The following is a 23,395-nucleotide window of genomic DNA, read 5'->3' as shown; positions in this document are numbered from 1 at the left end:
TGACCCTTTTTTTAATTCTAGAAAGTAAAATATTTTTAACTGTTGTATAAGCATCTCCAGAGTAAATCAGGAAAAGCAGTCCATACCCCAGTGCAGTTACTCCTGCATAAATGGAACTACACTGTATGAATGCAGTCACACTACAATCTCCATAAATTACTACAATAATTTTAAATCTTAATATTTTAACAGGTATAGTCATATACATCTCACATGAAGAGTAATTGCAAACCCTAGGCATGACAGCACTGTTAAAAGAAGCTATCAGTTAGTAAGCTGCTGTTTATAACTTAATGTGCTCACTATCCTAATTTGAGACTTTAAACAACTCTCATGGAAGTTAGCAAAAGTTTTACCAGAGATTCAGACAGATTTCTTCTTCCTCCAGGTTCTGGAAACTCTACCCCCCACTACCACTGAGATATTAGAAGACATATGGTAACTTACTACATTTCAAACACACATAGCAAAAGTGTGAAGACTCCCAGAGTATTTCAAGAGGACACCAACTGATTTTCCAGAGAACAAATACTCCCCAAGGAATGAGACTACACAAGAGGACACAGACGCATTCAAGAACTCACTATGACTGCATTGCCTCTCTCCTCAGCATTTTCCTCAGTCAGGGAAAAAAACAAATCCAGGGAAGGTAATTAAACCAGTGGGGTTTTTCTCAGGTTAGGAAGCTAAATCTGGTTTACCTTGCAATTAGGTGATTTTAAGACCACCACTGCTGACCTAATCTGAGCAGCTTGACCAAAACCTCTTATTTTTTGACGGGAACAACTATAACATCCATTCAATTCAAATATGTAACTTGATTGTCAGGAAATAATGCCAATCTCCTGACAGCCAGCAGCCCAGCACCTTACTCTTTGAAGGATATTCTTATCATTTATATAATCACCAGAATGGCTAGCTTTTCTTCCTCATCCCCAGCTTTTAAACACTCCACATCTAATAGAAGAAAATCACTAGTATCAGATGTTGATGGACACAGGAACTCCAAAGCAACACTCATAAAGCACTGTTAGAAACTGACTGAAAATGTGTTCTGCGAGCTGCAGTCCATATACAGAGTCATGAAAATAATTTCAGTTTTGGGCAAGAGCAAGCAACTCCAAATGCAAAGCTGCTGGGTAGATTATTTGCAGCTGACTTCCATAGCAAGCAAACCAGCCCCCACATAGTGCTAGAACCAGACCACCTTTGTAACATGAACACAATGGATTTTTCATAACGTTTTTGGAACTAAGTCATGCTTTTAGAAAATACTGATTGAATTTAAACTATGCTGCATCTTTTGCTTGTATTTACTTTTAGCCCTGAAGCACTCTCAACAAAAATACACTGAGCAGCTGGCAGAAAACAGAAAGAATTTCAGGGCACTGTATTAATATCAGATGAAACTATGTGCTTTCCTGTCAGTTTTCTCAGGAAATTCCTAAATGGAACTGCAGGAGGTTTCTATGTTTTAAATATTGGCTCTTCCAAACTAAGAAATTAGCTTTCTCCCTACCATTTCAGTAGAAGATTGAAGAAAGACTTCAGTAAGAATGAAATTTGAAAAATGATCCAAGGTTGTACTGAGATCACTCTGACCTCCTACTACCCTCTTTGCCCTGTCTCTCTATTCTCTCCCCTACAAAGAGGGTATCATAAACTTAGACTAATCACATGGCTACCCAGTGAGGCTGACCATTTCACAGACTCAGAGCAATCCTACCTCAATCAAAAAAGACTAGTTTTGATCAGATTAGTTTTTCAGAAGCTCCAGGAGTTCATGTGACACAACACACAACCTAAGAGCTGCAACAGTGAAAGAGGTAAAAATACCATGTTTTCATGTTGGACATAGTGTACAGACTCCTGTATCAGTAAGGGATAAGGCTTAGATTAATTTATATCAATCATGGAAGTCTCCTCTGAGATGGGACTCTGCTCTCCTCATCTTAACAACTCAGTAAGACACAGCTGTATTTCTTGGGATGTTACACATGCCACGAGAATACAGGGCACAGGAACCAGGAGCAAGTGGTGAGGGATCATGGCTCAGAACAATGGTCTGCCCCATGTCATGAATGTGGGAAAGGAGACTGAAGGAATGAGAGTGGTATTTAGAAACAGGAACACAAAGACACCTAAGAGGTTTAAGTACCAAAATCATTTTGTATAACAAATGAATCTGTGGAATTTTATATCATCCCCAAGAGATCATACTTTTGAATAAACTGCTGCTTCTCTTGCTTCTGCTGGGATTCAGAAGACAAATTATCCCAATATATTCCAGTTAACTACACTGATAAATAAATGCACTTGAATAACATCACCTGCTGTACCCTATAAATTCTTGTTACAAAGGCAAAGCATATATGGCAGAGTCAAGATCCTAATGCAATCCTGTATACCTGTAGTCCTGTTACAGATGGGAAAGATATTACCCACAATGTTTCTAGATATTAATAGCTTGAAATCTTATTTCAAGTTTTTCTTTAACTTCTTTACTATCTCTACTTTCATAAAACTCATAAGCATTCAATCACTGCAGACTGATGTACATTAATAACAAAAGCACATTCAATCTCCTTACCTGTACTGGCATAGCCCAAAGGTTAGGGCAGAGGAAAAAGAACCACATCAGCTGATTTGTGTCTATGGCAACCAGGTTACAGATCTGGCCTGCAGTCATCTCTCCCATAGACATGTTAGAGGTTGAAAGCTGCATAATTTTATTATATATTTTTGTCTGGAAGAGAGATCAAAAGGTGTTAGCATATAGAAATAAAATAAGATTTCTAGCTCCATCTAAAACACAAGTGCACTCCAGCATGCTGAGGGAAACAAACACTCCCAGTAACTTGAATGAAGAGCTTTAAGTTTGGCCTTTTGTGTTATGATGAAAAATTTTAAGTTACTGTGCATCCACAGAAAGCACAGTGCAATTAGGTACATAATGGCTGTCCAAGTTGTCCCTCTTTGCAGACCTGTGTATCAGTCAGAGAATAAAACCTTAACTGCCCAAAAACCCAAGAACCACATCAGTAACTGTGATTTATACCTCTTGCTTCACCATGGAATCCCTTGCTATAACTCATGCAAATAAAATATATTAAATATATAACTGTCAATCTAATACAATAATTGTTATTTTTCTCGGGCAGTTGATTCAAGTCCCATCCAATCACAGAACCATATTCCTGGCTGGGAATGTTGCTACGTTTTGGCTAGAGAGTTCAGTCCCATTACAAAGTTTAATTCAGACAACTAACGTCACAGGTCCAATTCAGTACTAAATTCAGCAGTTGTCTTCATGCAGAAGTAAGCACCATGTACAAAAATAAATTAATACACAATATTAAAGTGTACTTTTACCCACTGGTTTGGTAAAAAGCTACACAGTGATGCTTTGCAGTCATGACAGCTGACAAGAGACACCCTGATTCAGTGAGTGCCTTTGGATCAAGAGCCAGCTGTCCATCATGACCAAGTCATACGGGGCACATCAAACAGGTGCATGTTTACACAGGTGAGGAAAAGAGATAAATGTTTTAAAGAAAACAGAAAAATTATAGGGAAAAAACGGTTAAAAATACTGGCACAGACACTGCCACTACCACCTACTCTGCAGCTTGGAGTGATGGCTAGAAATTTGCCAATTTGAATGGTCCAAAAGCTGGTGTTATCTGGGACTTTGTGTTCTCTGCACTGGATGGCACACAAAGCTTCTCTTAAACAAAATTAATTTTCCAGCAATTCCCCTTTAATACTTGCTGTGGTCCATGTATTAATTGCAGCTCTTCTGCTTGACACAAAACATACGATTTTTCATACATATTTTGGATCAATTTTTTTTTATTTAGGAACTTTCTACTTCACTTGAATAAGGGAAAACCAGTGGAGGGAATTCAGAAGTCTGGCAGCTGACAAGTGCCTCCAAATGTAAGATCAAAAGAGGATTAAACAATTATGCTGCTATTGAAAGCATCCATCTATCACACAAACTTTCCCAGGATCCATGTAGTTCAGTGGATAAACAGTGTAACTTATAAGGGTGGCTTTCAAGGGTAGGTTTCGGACAGTGCACTTGACAATATCACATTGTAATCTTACACCCAATTCTCTCATTTCCAGGCACAGATCTTTGTGTATTACACAAAACTTTGATCTGCTGTTCACAGTTATACAATAATTACGGACTCCATTTGACCAATCTTACTTATGTTCAGTAATTACAGACTCTGCAATGCCTGGTAGATTTTGTGGCATGACTCATGAAATCAGACACTACTACATGCATTGGGAATACAACCTATTCTTTTGTCCAGAGTACATTTACAAGACATTTTAAAGCTGTATTATTTGCATGGGATGTTACAAAAACACACCTTTGAGATGGAAGAGGTTTAGTTCAGAAACTCAATTCTTTCAAAAGTTACATTCAGTTTTACTGTCAGCAAATTTATGCTCAAATGTTACAAGAAATACAGTATTAAATCATCAAATAAATAATCAAATGAAATGCAAAGGAAAGAGAATGCTGGTCTAAGTTAAACACAATCTTTAATGGCAACAGTTACTTTCAGTACATTTCAGGAGAGATGTGTTTCTGAATTCAATGACTATAATTATAATTTATATTTACATTTAAATTTGTTTTAAAATAAAATTTATATTTAAATACACACAATTGTATGAAAATAGGTTAATAATATATCTGCTACCTGTATTGCACCTCTCAAGTTGATTCCTGTTTCGATAGCAACATAGTATGATGCTTGGAGAAAGGTCCTTTGCAATAGAAGAGCAAAAAACAAGAGTACAGCCAAAACATAAGCGTTGGACAGGAACTCTTGAGATGAAATAAAGAAAACACCAAGAATTTTAGTCTACAAAAAAGAAAAAGTTAGAAGTCAGTTGCAATGGTAATTTAATTACCAGTTTTGCATAATTAACTGCTCAGGAATAATCACAATTTATTATTCTGAACATGTTCGCAACCATACCCGAAATCCCACAGTTTAAATTCAAGGAAGTAGTTATATAATGTGCTAGCTCAGTAAGCTTCATTTAAATGCAGAATGACATTTACAGGATTTCTGATATCCTTCCAAAACTCTAGGACACTTTGAGTAAGTCCATATGGTTATCTGCTGAAAGAAGTGCACTGCCCATTGTCAGAAAGGAATAGTTAAATGCTCTTTCAGAGAAATTAAGTCTCCTTACTTTAGCACCTCAGGTTACTGAACAGTAAAATGTCCTTCACAACTTGCTGAAAACATATTCTTTCAATTCCTGAAGCTATACACACTATTTTGGTTTGCAGCATCTTGTTCAGTATTTTTATTTATGGTCATTATATCTAGCAAGTTCATGAGATCAATAAAATGCATTCTGCAGCATGTCTCTAGTTTGCTGGGAAGCAGTGCATTTATTCTATATTATATTTAACAACAGACACCTTTGGAGCCCTAACTAGTGGAGAGGCTGGATCACCTTGGGAAGCCTTCTGAAACTAAAATGTCTCTGCCTTCGTCTTTCTCCCCTTGGCTCCTTCAAGACTTTGATTGCTGGCTTGTGCCACCACTAAAGCCAAAAACAGGAAGAGGCATCCTTCTATTCCCTCTAACAGGGCTTCTTGTCATTTACACTCCTGCTGTATTCCCTGCTCAGCACATTTCTTCCTGCCTACAGTTACTTTGCTGTTGACATTTTCAAGACCGCTCTAACACTTCATGGACTATGTTTCACAAATTCTCACTCTCTGTACCTTGCCGTTAACCATTCCCAGAAACCCTACATGACAAGTTGATGCAGTGGTAAACTTAGTTTTTAAAGCTGTGCTTTTGTGAGATGAGGCTGAGACACCTGAAAGAGGAATGGAACTTCTCTCTACCCTAACAATTGCACTTGGGTTGCTCCAATCTGCATGCTTCTGTTGCTTACTATGAATTATTTTCAAAGCTAATTGGATTCTTCCTTAGCCAATTCAAATCACTGACAGAAGAAAATCAGCCTAGGAAGTTATTTTTTTACATTTCTTTTGTTTTAATGGGCCAAATCAGACCACAAGTGTTTGGCTAGCACCAGAGCCAGAGCAAAAAGAGAAACGGGAGAAGGGATGACAAAGAATATGAAAGGAAGAAGAGCAAGTCCTTTCAGCTGTGGTGACCCAATAGGTCACTTCATCTTCTTGAGGAACCAAAGTCCTAGAGTATTTTTTTTACTCCATCTTTTAACTTTCATGATTGCTTCTGCCATTGCTGTACTAGGCACATGATCTATTCTCAACGTCTATTTTAAGGTGCCGGGCAAGTCATTCATTAACACTGAAGAGTCATTCTCCTTAAGTATCTGCTCACTTCCAAATTAATTGTGGTTGACTCTTCTTCAAACATTGGCCAAACTAAACAAGTGTTTCACGACTTTTGTCTACTATGAAACTCACACAGACCTGTGTGGATTTCTTGGGTTTACTCTCTTTTCCCACTTACGTGGCATCTTTTACAAGCTACTGACATTCAGACCAAGGCTGGACGTAAGGCGAAGCAAGTAATTACTATTTCATTCCTTTAAATCTTTGTTTATGCAAATGTTCCTTATATGCATATGGAGGCATCTTGATGGTCATATACTACTTTTACATAAGTAAGAACTTACAAGAACATGAAAAATTTCCATCAGTGAGACTGAACAGTGCTGAGTTTCATGCACTGAACACTGTCCCAAACATCTCGTCTGCCACCCTGTCCCATTTGGGACAAACATAGAATAAAAACTATTTCACTTAATAACTTATTTCTTGCTCTAGAAGGTAAATTTTCAGATCATAATATTTTCCAATTCATCAAGGTACATTTCCAATTCAGCAAAGTACAGTTTTAGTTAAATGTACTGTAAGGGGATTTTAAACCCTAAATTATTACTTATTCCATAGTAATTCAAATATGCCAGAGCAGCAGTATATACAACAAAAAGTTATGGTACAGTAAAACTGACTCTCTCTTCCAGCTGATTTACAGTCTTACTAGTTTGGCTTTTCAAATCAAGTCAATTTGTCTTTGACCCTTGCAAGATCTAACTGTATTTGTAAATTTATTGTTGTTGTAACTCTGAAGCATACAAAGGAAGACTCAAGGCTTTATATTTAGCCTGGAAGCTTTTAGAAAATGCACCACAGGTCTAGAAAATTACAAGTACAACCAAGTCTTCTCCCATGCTACTTGTAAGGCCTTGACAGTGGAAAAGAAAAATTCCAAAATTGGTCAATAGCATAAATAGATGCATCCAGTTTATCTATAATATTTGTGCTCGTAAGTGTTAACTAGGAGTTTGTTCAAGGCCCACCTGTCTAGGCAAGGCCCTAGCTTAATTAAAGTATCTGGGTTGCACCAAGGGATGCAAGTTAATGTCCTCTGGGTCTAAGCAGAAACTAAGAGAGTTTAACTCTCATTTAAGGCTCTGAAGGCCTCTGGTTTGTGTTATCCTAAGTTTCTATGTGGTGATGAGGATTACTGGGGAGAGGGGAAGGAGTAAGGTTGAGAGAGAGGTGAGGGTGGCAATTAAGTTGTTTGTTGATTTGTTGATGTGCCACTGTTTTATGTAGTTTATAAGGTGTGGATGGGAATGCAATTGCTGAATAGTATGTGAGATGGAGGTAAAACAGTCGTAGTAGTGAGAAGACTGTGATAATTGTGGCTGTTGAAGTTATTTCTTGTTTAGTTTGTTCTTCGATGGTGAGCCATTTAGGTAGAACACCTGTCAGAGGGGGAAGTCCAGCTAGAGATGTAAGTGTTATTATTAAGGTTGCATTTAGTACAGTGGTTTTTGTCCACAAGATTATTATCATAGATAGTTTTAGGGTCTTGGTTGTGTTTAGGGTAAGGAACCCAGTGGCAGTTACCAGGCAGTATAGGTAGAATGGTAAGAGGGTTAGTTTTGAGCTGTAAATGAAAATAATAGCTCTTCATCATAGGTGGGAGATGAATGAGAAGCCAAGAACTTTTCAGACTTGTGTTTGGTTTAGTCCTATTCAGCCCAAAAGACAGCTGAAGCAATTGCCATGGTGGCAAGTAGGGTTGGGTTGACGGAGTGGGATGTCAGGAAAAGGATGGTGATTATGGGGAATTTTATTACTATTGATAGGAGTATTGCTGTAGTTAGGGGGGAGCTTTATGTGCACATAAGGGAAAGAAGCTTGTTTTGAGAAGCTGATGCAACTAATTTGATGTTTCATTTTCAGAAATGGCTTTGGAGACATTCAATGTCTCATCTTCCTGACAACTTCAGAATAATACCAGTGCCAGTAGGCTCTAACCAGTAAAATACTGAGCAAAATGCCAGTATTTAAATACTTAAAGACCCTATACTGGCTCTTCTGCTACACTGGAACAAATGACTTCTAGAGCTTTAAAAATAATGTAGGTTTGGTGTATTATGTCAGTAGATATTCCTAATACTGGAACTGCTAATCCTAACATTGCAATGTGGAAGATGTTACCAGCAAAATATAAAGGTTATCATGCTGACAGTCTCTTCTTCAGTGTGAAATGATTAACACTCAGAGAAATTAATGTCATAAGAAAGTTCCAGGGTGACCATTAATATTGATACTAGAGTTATAAATAAACATGAAAAGCACGACAGAATTTAAAACGCTGCCATGCTCTGACTAACTGCAGCACGAGCTAAAGCAGTTAATACTGCCCATGACACCCATGTGATCCCAGAGTTCCAGCTCCACAGCAGTTTATATCTGTCAAAAAGGGCCTAAAGAATAGAGCAGATATTATACCTTAGGATTTATCTTTCTGCCTTCAGTTTCACAAAAATAATTGCTGTTTGGAAGATACAGTTGACTCATTACAAGATTTCCTCAATCTAAACTATTTTAAAAAATGAAGAAATGTCACTTTAAGAGATGGGTAAAGATGCCCTTCACTGTACCCACAGCTTATTTTGCTTGTTTGCTTCTGTCTCACTGTATGGTAATTCTTTCCAATGTCCTCAAACTCAGCAGGACATCAGACAAGTAATGTTTCCTCTCAACCTACCCCTGCCTTCCTAACACAGTGTTTTAGCAGCCTTGTTTCCCACTCTTACATAATTTTCAGGAGCAAACAATTAAGGTAGCAAGGCTGTCCTTTTTTTACTCATTACAAGTAAGCATATAACATTCCTAGCAGTAGAGCTGGTGTGCTTTTTCAGGAGTTCTCCTGAACACACCAGTCTGTTCACAGACAGTTTAAATAGAAAGACTTTATACATTTTACAAAGGTAGTTAATCAAATGCAGCAAAAGCTGTTTTTGAATGTAAAGGTAATTAGCCTCTTGACAGGAAAAAAAAAGTATAAACATTTTAGCAAAGGTAAAATACACCCTTAAATGTCACTCATGGATTGTCACCATCAGAGAATATTGCTGTTAGGTGATCCCCAAATGGTGTAAAACACAATAATCATGAGGCTACTGCTTATCTGGACACAGTGAGGGTGTCCAGGCTGGATGAGGCTCCATCCAGAGCCTGTCTGGACTAAACCTGAGCAGTTTTCACAGAGGGACACTAGCTGACAATTTAATAAGAAAATTAAAGAGGACAGTCTGTAAATAGTGACTTCGTATCACTTCAGCTGAAAGAGCAGTCCAAACAAACTGTCATGAAGCAGCTAAAAAGCTTCCACAGTACTTTGCTGAAACAGCCTTATAGTCTTTATTTTTTAATTTCCTGCTTTCACTGGTTTCCACTGAAACTACTTGCTATATTAAGTTTCCAAATATTAGGTAAGGACTGCAGATGGATATACAATTAATTGTAGCCTGAAGCCTTTGTTAAATTTTCTGCAGTGCATCTGATGTATTTCAATATGTACAGTGGGCCTAACCCAAAGTGTTATTGAGTGAACGGGTATATTTCCAGTAGTGTAAACAGGCTTCAGAAATAAAGTTTGATATCAAACAGTAAGTGAGCTGAAAATTAAAGTGAGATTTCTCATAGAAATCCAGCCTGAGAAGATGCTTCCTGAGACTTGGGGTTTTTTTAGTTAACCCAGAAGTATGTCTGCTGCTTCTCAGGGAACATTCATTTAAGTAACATTCTTTAAAAATCAGTTTCAGTTAATCTTTCAAAACCAATCTCCCCAAGGACACTAGTGGAAATTCTCTGTCACAGCTAGTTTATTTGGCATTACATTGCAATGACAAAAGCCTGCTTTAATCCTCTTTAGACATCACTCATTTTTGGAAATGAAAAGTCAAGCCTATTAAAAATACACTTTCAAAATCTCTTTCCAAAATGTACTCAGTCACATACTTGATTCAGTCTCTACTTAAGACTGTACTTAAAATCCTTATGATACTATGGGGATTCTGGATATGCTTCATCATTATCTTGATAGAGGTTATTTTCCAGAATGCAAGCCTGTCTACATATATACATATATATATATAGGTAACATATTTTGCTCCCCATCATGGTATAGGTGTGGATAACAGGCAGTGTGTGCATGCTGTCATTTCTAGTGTTCACAAATACATTGCAGAGTCACTGTCTCCACTAAAGCCAAACAACACATACTTATAGCATTACTATTTTGACTCCTCTATTTTTACGACATTTTGGCTGTACCTGTGGGCGGATGGTGTTATTTCCTTTCCCAACATTGTGAACAATCCCAGAGATGCAGAGTGGACCAGCAAATCCAAGCAAGTCAGCCAGAATACGGAATGTGCTACTAAGAAGTAAGGGTCTTCCAAAAGCACAGCAGAGAGCACGCCAAATTGACCTGGATCCTTGTGGAGATGATGACCTTTTGTTCTGTTCAGAATAAAAAAACAAGTCAGGATTACAATATCAGACTTCAGGTCTGATAAATTATTGGTATTTTTTCTCTCCTTTAATTAATTGACAACTAGTTGCAATCTTTGAGCTAGAAAAGCACAGGAACTACAATTACTGTTTCATTTGTTTTTCTAGAGTTAGAACAAAGCATTAATTTGTACTCTCCTCCACCTTACAAAAAGAGCCATTATTTCTTTCCTGCTCTTAATAGGGATCAAAAAAATGTGTTCTTTGTGGCTTGCTGGGGAAGAAAGAAAAAAAGAGGGAACTGACAGGTTTTGTGTTCCGGTGAACAAAGAGACTGGAAACCTACACTCTTTTTAGACAGAATGCAAAAGACTTAAAATCCTGAATTCAGTAAGCTCCCATCAGGAACTCAGGCAGAATTTGAGCTGAGGTGGTTTCAGCCCTGAATTCTCCTATGGGCAAACTGTAACTGAAATAACATGGAAAAAATAGTCCTGTGATGCCTTATTAATATTGACTCTGTAACTGAATGATTCGAGGGTTTTATTAGGAAGAATGATAAAGGCGTTCACTGAATGTAGTCCACAATTACTTTCAACACCAAAATAGAGGCCATATGGCTTTTACATGCATTTCACCAGCAATGTGTTTGACCTGCATGTTAGGTGGAAAAATGTCATTATCTGTACGAGGTACAATCGTGTGCATAATCTCTTTATATCTGGAAAGCTATGCTAATGGATACTTCATTTGCACCATGTCTGTTTATAGAATTTCATAACATGCTCATAGCATAAAAAGTAATGAGTTAGCAGATAGGCATAATTCCATGCTTTGCATACCTTCTGTGCTTCAAAGGCCTCATTAAGGCGGATGTAGTTGGTCAGAGCTCTCATAGCAATAGGAAGTTTGCCTATGGTTTTCAAGTCGATTGGTTTTTTATGGGCAGTCTTGATGAATGTGTTCATCCACCAGTATGTCCCTTTGGATAACAGATTCACAAACGGCTGGAGAAATCGAACACCAAGGTCCTGGAGATCCTCAGGAGGTTTAACTTCTTTAGGAGTTTTGAAGAAAACATATCTCTGAAATTCAGAATAACTCCAACAGTGTCACACTAAATACACAAAAAATAAAAGTCTGCAAAGAATAGATAGAGATAAAGCAGATAATCAAAGAATCATTTCTGGTTTCCCAAAAGTACTCAGGGAACTTAGGCGTTCAGATTCACCCAATATGGCAATGCGGCTTCCTCGGTACTGAGGAAAATCAGAGGCATCCAGTTTAGAGATAAACCAGCCTAAACATTCACTACTACCAGGGTACAAATTTGCACAGTTGTAGAGACAGCCCCCCAGATTTCAAATACTACAGCCTCTGAGTTCTAGAGAGCACAATGTGGGACATACTGGCTTAGGCCCAGCCATGAGACTATCACAGTGATTCATCTTCCATACCACACTGCCTCACATTTAGTTAGCTCAGAACATGGAACTACTTCTGTTCTCCTGAACTGGTCCAGACAACCACCAAACCAGATCGCATATGGCACCAACTAATGTCTCAATTGACTTAAATGTCGAAAGAGCAAGGTTAGACTGCAGATAATTTCCTGTTGTCAAGATAAAACTGTTCCAGGCATTGCTCATTTTGAGGAATGAAAAGACAAGCCTCTTAAAAATGCACCTTTCATTTCTGAAGAGTTCTCAATCACATATTTCATTCAATCTGTACTCATGACTGTACCTATAATATTAGTAGCATCTCTGGATATGCTTTACTGCTACCTTTTCTCCTTGCAAAGTTGGAGAAATAAATCATAGATACTAGAAAAAATGGTGATGGGGTTGGGAAAGACCATCTAGAGGAAAATCAGAAACAGTAGAAGGAAAGGAAAAGGTACAGTTGGGACTGAAAGTCAAACAAGTCAATCTTCTGTCTTCTGGAAGAAGACAGGGGAAGGCGAGGCCAATGTCTGCTGTTTTGGCTGCACAGAGGCAATTTTCTACTCCCCTTGCCCCTTCTCAGCCCTCCTTCCCCTCAGCAGTGGCCAGTTCTCCATGCATCCCAATTCCTTCCTTCAGCAGCTACAGCAAAAAGCCTGTTTCTCAAAATTCTGCCATAGACATAATAGGCATTAAAAATACATACTGCTGGCTAATTAATTTTATGTATCAATTACATTCTTTAGTAATTAAATCCAAATAAACAAAATATTTTTTAAAAAAATTACAATAATCAGTGACAATTTTTAGTCTTCCTTGTGGCCTATAATTCCAGTGATTAAATCTCATTTTATTATGCAGTTTTATTATGGGGAGGCTTATAAGCAAGTCTCTCCAATATCACATTTGAATTTCACTTTTCCCACAAGCCAATCCACTGATTTTCATTTATGATAAATACTGGACACATAGCATTGAGGATTTTATTACTCTTTCTTTCAAAAATCTTACTGAAAATTTTGCTTTTAGACATATTTTTGTCCTGTTATCAAATAAACATACAGACACACAAAATTCCCCAAGAAAATAAGGAAGGAACAAATATGTGATTGAGGCAACTCACGTTGCTGAAGGTGTTACTGGAAACAGTTCAGATTACAAGGGAAGAAGCAAGAAAATTTTAATGGAAAACTTTCTTTCCCTCCTGAGACACAGAGTCATAACTATGGACACAGTTAAGTGAGGAACAGGTGAAGGGAAGAACTTTGGGATTTATCTATCCAGCAGTCTCCAAAGCCAGTTTGGATTATGACTGCAGAAACCACAGACAAAATAAACCCCAAACATATAGCAGGGAGGCTAGATAGCAACCCCCGTTGTCCCAATAAATCACTCACTGTGGTTCTCTCCTGTTATTTGTGTGTCTAAGATACTCTGATAGACCAAACAATCCCTTTCACACAGGATTTCCTTGTATCAGAAATACCTGCTTCTGAAGACTGAACCTGTGAATCATCATAGACATTTCAAAACTAAACTTCAATAGATGAAATTAATCTGCATTTAAGTGCAATGGAGTTTGGCATTTAAAAAAATTATACTCATCTGGCCTAACAAAGTTCAGTTAACATTTGATTTTCAAATACATTTCTAAGTGGACTTTTCTCTCTCCTTTGGAAACGCATTTCACAGTAAGTACAGAAAGAGGAATGATGGAAAAAAACAAACCCCCAAAACCAAACCACAGAAGAGGACTCCCATAATTCTAACTTACCCTCACCCTGATGACATTGATTTCTACAGCCAGTAGCATTCCATATAGAGCAACCAGGAGTCCTGTCAGGCAGAATCGAAGCTGAGAAAATCCAACCCCATTATCACAGAACTTTACAAATTTGATGGTTTTAGTTATGAAAGCTAAAGTCCAGTAAAACAGCAATGCTGGAGGGAGAAAAAAAAAAGTTAATCAGCTGCACAGTTGCAAAAATATAGCATTAAATATTTGTTCAGAATGAATGCAACAAGAATAGATAAAACCATGAAAATATTACAATAATGTTAGTTCCAAATCCCTTTCCTAGTAGATTTAGTGATATTTGGCAAGTTTACAAAGTAAAGTCTGCTGAAGGAAATTTCCATCTGTTGTAAACATGCATCTGTGTCATGAGTTCAAGGGAGAGAGTTTCCCTGCAAGTGAAGGTGGCTGTAAATGACACTCTTCAAATCTGGTTAATGCTACAAGACTATTACAAATTTGGCTTGAAGAAAAAGTTATCTCATCACCCCTGCAGATCTCTGGGATCTATGCAGGAAGAGATATTAAAGTATTTTCTACAAACTGCTACTGCTCGATTATTCAACAAATTCCACACATGCAATTTATCATGCAGATACTTAGGCACATCAAGGAAGAAGGTTCTGGCATTTGTAGAACACAACAAATTCTATTATAGAGCTCTACTGAACTTCTTGTCTAAAAGTGCTACTGTCAATTATAGATAAATAATCTCTGCAGTGAGCTCCTGTGATTTGGAAACACTCCGTACCATTCACCATGCCATAAACCAGCTCCTGTTCCCCATCCTTAAGGAAATACCTTCTAGAATCATGTCCTTTCACATGAATCTTTCACTGATGCTGTATCTGCCATGGCAAAACATCTGGAATGCACTCTAGCTGCCAAAGAAAACATGGATTTGCTTTCTGAGTATCTTCCTGCAGCTACAGAGAGTCTTCAACCAAGACATTAGCAACTGCAAGTCAAACCTACAAATACAGATCATGATCAGGAACTTGCACAAACTTAAAAGAATTTGTGGTGTTCCAGCTACTTCGAGGCAGCCTAGAAAGCCCTGCTGCGATGTACTGTGGGACTACTCTTTATGTGGAAAACTAAATTCAAGACACAGAGTTCCTATGGGATTTGGGGCTGCCATTCTGCTTCTGTGGAAATGAGTTTTGAAACTCTCATTTAAATGAGGACAGTAAATGGAACAGTACAGGTACTGGGCATTAGGACATCTGTCAAGAGAGTCCATCTTCCTCTAAAATTAACAGACCAGTTTGTAAGAAGAAAGCACTAAGAGGTCAGGTATTTCAGGACTGTATTTTAGTGGCTGATGGCCTTGCAGAGAGGATTTAAGAGATGTGCTTACAGAATCCCTCATAAAACTATAGCCTTTTCATGTGAGGGTTTCTATCATCTTTCCAACTTAAACTGCATAAAATCTTACCCTGCTTCAGGCTGTTTCCTACTTTTCCTATTTGCCTGACTCTAAAATCTCACTTAGTCCAAGAATACATTCCACATTTTTTCTATTCCTAACTACCTTTTAATCCTTATGTCTTGCCTTCTTTCATGGTCCAAGGACTTATACAAACACAGCACAGTGAAAATCTGCACCAGCAGAGGACACCTGAAAAAAACCAACCAACCCAACTGGTACTTATGCAGAGCTCTTGGAAGAAGAAATAAGAACTAGCAGAACCATTCTCCTACTTAGGATATAAATAAGGGTCTATATGACCTTTTTCAAGTATCATTATTATTTTAACATTAATTTATCTTTTATATAAGAAGTATTATGAAGTGTCAAACACAATATTCTCAGGTGATAATTGACCTCCCACTGTCATACCTCTTAGAACTGTTTGAACTTATTTAGCTTCTCACTTTTGTATACATACGTATATAACCTAATCTGGAGGATGTTCACAGGCAATTCAGGGTGCCTGGAAAAGAGAGTTATGTGTCTTTCTTTCAATTTTTTTTTCATCATCTGGCTGATGAATACATATTGGCTGAAAAATTCTAGGAAGCATGACCAAGAACTTCAACTAGCCTGAACTGTCTAATGATCAGACCACAGAGGCATAGTTTCATTTACCTGCTTTAGAACTATTTTAGATGCCTGCAGCCTAAAGTACTTCACTTTTTTTTCAGCTACCCACAACACCTGGGTGTAGATTCTCACCTGGGGCCAGACCACTGAAAATTGAGCAATGTGGAATTGAAATGGTTCTACATCTTTATTGGATGAAGCCCAAGATCTGAAAAATCATGCCCTTATAACTGGATGAGATCTAGTAATTAACCTGTGTCTATGTGGAGACAAATTTTGTGTACTAAGCAATAGGTATTATATTCAAATTATAACAGGAAGTTAATTTTAAACAACAAACTGATTCCAAATAAACTACAATCTCAAGGTACAAGTAATTTAAATTAGAAAACTCGATTACTGTCAAGAATAGCATGACAGTCCTATAGTTACAATTGGTTAAAAAAAAAAATCTTAAAAAAACTATCATATGTGTTCCAATACTCCTAACCCTTTTGGATTAAAAACTCTGAGTCCTATTATTCTTCCAGTTTTCTTATACTTCTCAATTTCTGAGGCTTATCTATTAAAAAATGGTGCAATCAGATACTACCATTCAGTTTTATATTTTGAATGCTGAGAGAGTTAGCAGATTTCCCAAATCAGTAGGAAAACTATTCTAAAACGTGTCCTGCTAAGCTGTACAACTGCTGTGCATCTGTTTGGCAACACTGTGCAGAAAGCACCTAAATTAGCATAACACTGGAAACGCTATGTTTGATGAAATATAATCACAGGTCAAAACCATGCACAGTTAACCAAATTCAGACCTGATCAAAGTGTTCTAATAGTATGGACACTCAACTAGGATCCTGGACTCAGTCATTAGCTTCAGAGAATAAATATTCCAAATCTTGTCAACTTTTTTTTTAATAAGAGATTATGACTATTTCCAAATAGCCAACAGCCAGGGCATAAAGCTGAAAGGCAGGATCAGTATGGGAACTTTATGTCCTTGTCTTGCACTCCCCAGTGGAATGTGCTAATCCCCAGGTCTGTTATGGTATTTGCCTCTTGAAGAACTACAAACGGACTTGGTTTCTTTAAGGTACAGAGCGAGAAAGATTTGAAAAAAAAGAAAACATCTGAAAGTTTCACAGGATTGGGAAATTTTATCCTGTACAGAATTAATGAAAAAGCCTTTAAGGGTCTTCGGCACTGCATCAGTGAGGAATTCCCTACTGGACTTAGTAACTTTTGGATAGGGCTCAGTTATCCTTTGCTTTATATGGCTACCAACTCTTTGTAAGTGTAGACATTGATCCTGCAGCTGAGACAGATGATGCCCTGCAGTCAGGTGGAACTTCAATGATGCTGAGAAGCAGATGCCACATCAGGTCATTTACTTTATTCTGTGCGTGTGTAACATTAGATCTCCTCTACAACATTTTACTAACGAAGAACATTCTTTTGGTTTCCTTTCTCAGACACTCAGCAAAAAGATTATCACCAACTTAAGCTCTTCGTGGTTTCCATTTGCCTCATTTGTACTAGGCTCTAGAAAAAAGCTGCTTCATGGCTACACTGCACTCTAGTGGGTTGGTAGCTCAGCATAGGTGTAGTTTAACTGTCTTACACTGGGCTAATTTGCATAAAGTTACCACATCCTAGTCCCAGTTGCCAATATGGAGTAGTTGCAATTAACATTGAAATATGACATTTTTCACAGTTAGCCAATTTTCACAGTTGGATAACAATAAATTTGTGCAGTAAAATATAAAGATTGGAGACTTCTAGAAATGCCTTAGGTTCTCTTACACAGGACAAGAAAAACAAAAATAAAATAAAAATCGAAAACCCTCAGCTTGTGAAGACTTTGGATTAAAATTAAAATCAGACCAACTAAGAGAAAAAGATTGTGGTAGTTTTATTTTCTTTTTCCCTAAGAGTTAGCTATTAAGAATAGGCTTTCTATAGGAGCCTATTCCTTGGATTATCCTTGCAAAATAAAAATTCACAACTAATAGCTTTAGCATCAATAACACTTAAGTGTTGGTATTCAGTGGTATAACTGCTTATTATTCAAATACTGTCCAGAACTTATCCAGCATCAGTGCTCTAAATACTGAACAAAATTATCAAAAGAGAAATCTCTACAGAGAAAGGATTATGCAAAAATGGGTAATCAATTACCAACTGTAAATTTGTGCTACACTTTTCAATTTTTTAGCAGCAGAAATGTGGTAGCAATGCTAAATTACTAAACACTGCATTATACATCTGAAATAAAAAAAAAAAAACACAACCAAAAAAACCCACACAACAAAAAAACCCACAAGTGAGAAAATCACTGCTTGCTTTCCATAGGTGATCATAACAAGCTAGCAATGCTTTGCTGAGACATTACATCTACTTCTGTGAGAAGTCATTAAGTAAACTGTGTTGACTTATTTATGAAAAGACGCCACCCAGCTATAAAAGACAAAAGAAAACCTACTTTTAAATGGCTAGAAAAACCCCAAAACAATCCTAAACGAGAAGACAATGACTGCCAAGCCTGGATAGAAACTGAAGTTTTTGAAGATTAATTACTTTTTTAAAAACATTTTTTTACAGGAATTAGAGGCTCCTGCAGTTTAGGATGCTTGCATACCACAACATGCTGTTAAAAATTTATTTAATATTTAAAAGCTTTCCCAAACCCATTTGTTACAGACTTTTTATCACCTGATAAAAGCAAGAACAGAACTTTGATTCCCAGAGCTACAAACGGCACAAGACAAACTTGAGCACGATCCACTACTACAGAAACCCAGCTCAAACAGAATTTGATGAGCCAGGACCACCAAAGAAATAGCAGCTCACAGGATGATTAAACCTATAGACATCCAGTCTGCAATGTACTTAAACAGCAGAGAAAATGTCACCAGCTACATGCCTGTCAGCAGTAATGGGTTTTCTGTCTCTAGTAACAGTTTATTTACAATTCATTTAGAAATTCTTCACTGTAAGGGTGGTGAGGAACTGGAATGGGTTGCCCAGGGAGGCTGCTGATGCCCCATCCCTGGAGGTTTTTAAGACCAGGTCGGATGAGGTTTTTGTGCAACCTGGTCCAGTGGTAGGGCTCCCTGCTCATGGCAGGGGGGTTGGAACTTGATGATCTTTAAGGTCCCTTCCAACCTTAATGATTCTATGAATCTATGATTCAACAATCTTGCAGAAAATATAGTGTACTGGGTACTTCTTATACACAGCATTTTCCATTCAAAATTCCTAAAGCAGATTACAAAGGGAATTTTTTTTATGAACGGAGAGCAAGAACAAGTAAGCAGAGCAATATATCCAGGGTCACACTGAAAGTCAGGGATGTTGTTTAACTACGTATTTCAACAGACCACACACACAAAGATGGCTTCAATCTTTTCTCATGCTTCAAGGCCACATGGTGACAAGCAGGAGGATTTGGATAGCTTTTACACTTAAGAGTTTTATGTGCAATTTTTCCCACAGATCCAGTTTTTCCTAGAGCAGCCTTTGGCCCACTGGATCACTGAGAACACCATACAAAATGTTATTAGAAGCACTGAAAAGGGTGAACCACTTCAGAGAAACTCAGAACTGAGTCTGGCGATGGCAACCAGAGCAGAACATAAGTGTAGCTTTATCCATACCATGGAGAAATGACCTGTCACAGAGTGCACAGACACACAGCACCACAGTCACATTTACACGTCTTGAAAGCTGTGAGACATACCTATTAACAACTTTGGGAAATTGGATGTTTCAATGTTATGGTAATAGACAACTGATGTGACGGCTGCCAAGAACGCCATCCCGGCCGGCATGTACAGGTGTAAATGGCGTGATTCTGAAACCCTGGGAAAGGAAAAAGGGAACATCTATTACAATCAAACCCTCTTAGCTATTAAAATGTTTCCCTTTTCATTTATTAATTGTATCCCATAGCCAGCCGTGACAGGTTTTTCTAGAATGAGTTATGGATGATGTAAAGCCCTCAGAATTTCAATTGAATTTATGCTCTTAAATCACACAGCAGGATTTTACCTGATCTCTGTGTTGAAAATGAAATGTGTGCATCCCTATTTCCTACCAAAATCAACTGGAACATTGTTTAAATTAGATGAAGCAGCTCAGCTCTGAAATGCAAAAAGTTAATTTAAGCTAAACTACTTTAGGAGCTGTCCATCAAAATATGTAGATAAGACCAACTAACAGTACAGTTTTAAATTTTTCTACTGAAACACTTTGTGGAATTGTTTCCTTTTCTTTTTACAGTTCTGGAGAGGGAAGAGCACCACAGCATGGGAATTATGATGAATTCTGTTTTCAGTAACTGCAACCCAACAAACAAATAATCATATACCCTCAAGTTTTGTTCTATAAAGCAAAACTCTCCTGACACTTTCCTTCAGGTAGCAGTGGGGGGTCCTGCCAATTACAGCCCTTTGGGATCATGGGAATTTTGGGGCAACTGTGTTTTTCTGTGCAGAGGTGGGTAGAATAATATTTTCATCCCTCTCCTCCTACTTGCCTTCTTCTCCTCTTCCCAACTTCTTCCTTTCACAAAAGCAATGGAGTGTTCTGTGCTGTCAAGAGGTACAATTTCCTCTGTCTAATAGAAGAGGCACGAAGAGGAACTCTACAGGATGCAAACATTCTGGCAATTTCACAACTTGTCCTCTGAACCTCATGGAAAATAAATTAACATCTCTCGATTTGTTCTTGCTGCAGCAAAAGCTACTTATGTGTAGTCTCGAGAGACAAAAGAGGCTGTGCTGTCAGGGAGCTGGAGATCATCATAGGACACAACATGTCATCCCAAAAAAATCCATAGGAGCCAAGAAGGACCACTTCCTGTATCTGTTGTAGGTAAGAAAAGTCCTCCTTTACATGGACACTGTGGTGAGCTCTGCAGAGCTGGCTGGAGCCGTGCTGACAATCTGTGGCATAAACACTTATCACCTCTTGTTGACAATGAGTTGTATGTGTACCCAACAAAATGAGAAAAGATCTCCAGTCTCTGAGCTCCTAGTGATGCCAGGGCTTTTTGTGCATCAGAGCTGAATTCTCAGCAAGGAAAAATAGACAACAGGAACAGATTTCTTCAGATAGCCTAAGCTTCAGTAGGTAACACTGCAGGAGTGGGAGGTTTTTTTAAATTTCACAGACAGAAGTTTCTGGAACTGCCCTATATAACCATATCTCCAACAGCCTGCATCTATTGCTCAGGTGCCAAAGCCTTTGGCACTCAATTGCTGCCAAAAGGACTTACCAACATGATCCATTTTAGTCTCAGAAAGCTGATGAGTCTCAAAATCTGCTTTTATTCACTGGAGCACTTACTAGCCTGCTGAGTGCTTGGGAGGCACGGCTGTGGGTTGGCACTCCCCCAGGAGAGCTACAAGCTTTGATTCTCATCAGGTGACACTTATTATTTAACAGCAGTGTTCTGAGTCAAGTTAAACAGCAAATAAACATAATGAGAAAGATCACTAAAAGCAAAATAAAACAAAAAACTCAAAGCAGAAGATTTTGCTCTCAGCATCCCACACCCTGATAACTGAATAAGCAGGAAAAAAGAAAAAGCATTTTTAAAAAACTAGCACTAAGAAACATCCTATTTATACATGTTAAAGAGAAGCTATGATAATAATGACGATATTAGCTTCTACACCAGAATACTGCAGTGCCCTTGACACTGGTTGCTGGATAGCTGTTAAATGGCTAAACAGAGAGGTTTTGTTGCATTTAACAATGAGCTTCAACTTTATAATCCTTGTGTTGCAAATTCATAATAGTTATGAAAACGAGACCTTTCTTCAGAGGAAGATGAACATAGTAATTGTTACATAACATCAGCTTTTTCCATGATAAATCACTCTCTTGTATCACTTGCTTCCCTTGGAATAACTTTTCCCAGCAGATTATTGTTTAAAGACATCCTAAATTGAATAGCAGATGATGGATCATGCCTATATAACATGACCTGCTCTGCTCAAGGTAACAGATCAGATGTAATACACAAACATCAGAGGAAACTCTGTGGGGTGTGAGATAAGTCCCAATAGATCTGCTCTTTTATTAAGATGACCAGAACTCAGTTTGCGGGAGAACAGAACGACCTACTGTGCACATGGGAATTCTGCCTGACTGAGGACTGTGGGACTAGGTCCTCAGACATAAAACATATCACGAAAATGTCACCATCTGCTTGAACTGTTAGGATTTCTCTACAATTACTCCTTGGAAAGACAGTGTCATCAAGCTGAACTATAAATTATTAAGGTCAGTTGTGCACGTGTACATAACTTGGCATGGTCTGTGGAATTTCGGGTACAATGTCAGTAGGTCAAACACCAAGAAGACAGATTACATGCTTATTACCATAAGGAACATGGTCTAGATGGGAAGAAAATACCTACCCTGAAACCTTTAAAACGTTCAGTGCTATCAGGAGAAGGCAGACACACACTTACCCATCAGACACTATGCCTTCTGCAATTTCACACACCAGCACGAACAAGAGGATAAAAGTCAGTATCCAGCGTAAATTGTGGCCAGGAAAATGAAGCCACGTGCTGTGATGTATATGTACTTTGGAACTCTGACTTCCCCATCCTAAACAGGAAGAGAAAATTATAAGGAGCTTTCCTAACATGAGTGACATCCAAAGCTCCTGCACACAGAAAAGCACATACACAGCAAACAAACTATTCACTGAAGTTCACACAACTGCATAGTTAAACGTGTGTATTTGAAAGTTTTCAGAACTCTGTTCTCATTGCTTCACTTCATATAGAAGCCTTAAACTCCTAGACTTTTAACAACTTGCTATCAAGTAATTGCATGCAGTAAATATTTTTCAAATATATGAAGTTTAAATAAATGACAAATGAACAAGGAATGAACATTTTGACAAATGTGCACAAACACTATAATACATACACTATTTTTTTCTTTACTTCGATGTATTCAAATAAAGAATGTACACCTTAACTTACTAAAAAAAGAACAAATAATAAAAAACTCGTTCTCTTTATCTAGATAAAAAACAGCAGTACTGAGAACAGCCAGATAAACGCAGATTACCCGCAGCAGCTCTTCAGCTGACCCCATTTTAACAGTTGTGCTGTTGTTTCAGCACCAGGCCTTTTATGATCAGCAGAAGTGAGTGTTAAACCAGACAGCTCGTGCCGTGCCGATCTAGAGGACAGTCCAGCCTGAGCAGAACGGTACTCGAAAGTACCGACAGCCGCATGCACGAAACCACCGGGCCACCTACCGGTAAGCACAGCCTGACGTTACCG

At 38.0% G+C, this 23,395-nt stretch overlaps 1 protein-coding gene across 1 annotated transcript in view; it reads right to left on the bottom strand.

Annotated features, from left to right (window-relative positions):
• ABCC8 (ATP-binding cassette, sub-family C (CFTR/MRP), member 8) overlaps positions 1–23,346 on the bottom strand; it is an 82,439-nt gene extending 59,093 nt beyond the window's left edge. Inside the window, exons 1-8 of the mRNA XM_009995408.1 lie at positions 23,325–23,346; positions 22,565–22,706; positions 19,822–19,943; positions 14,021–14,187; positions 11,644–11,886; positions 10,622–10,810; positions 4,722–4,886; positions 2,591–2,746 (exon numbers count right to left, since the gene is read on the bottom strand). Coding sequence (XP_009993710.1) covers positions 2,591–2,746; positions 4,722–4,886; positions 10,622–10,810; positions 11,644–11,886; positions 14,021–14,187; positions 19,822–19,943; positions 22,565–22,706; positions 23,325–23,346 — 1,206 coding nt within the window. The remainder of the gene's footprint in view (positions 1–2,590; positions 2,747–4,721; positions 4,887–10,621; positions 10,811–11,643; positions 11,887–14,020; positions 14,188–19,821; positions 19,944–22,564; positions 22,707–23,324) is intronic.
• Positions 23,347–23,395: the final 49 nt, after the last annotated feature.

Source organism: Chaetura pelagica, unplaced genomic scaffold (assembly GCF_000747805.2).
Source record: "Chaetura pelagica isolate M959 unplaced genomic scaffold, ChaPel_1.0 scaffold94, whole genome shotgun sequence".
In the NCBI taxonomy this organism is placed as follows: Eukaryota; Metazoa; Chordata; class Aves; order Apodiformes; family Apodidae; genus Chaetura; species Chaetura pelagica.
The sequence above is the reverse complement of the archived record's forward strand: the minus strand, read 5'-3'. Positions and strand labels throughout refer to the sequence as shown.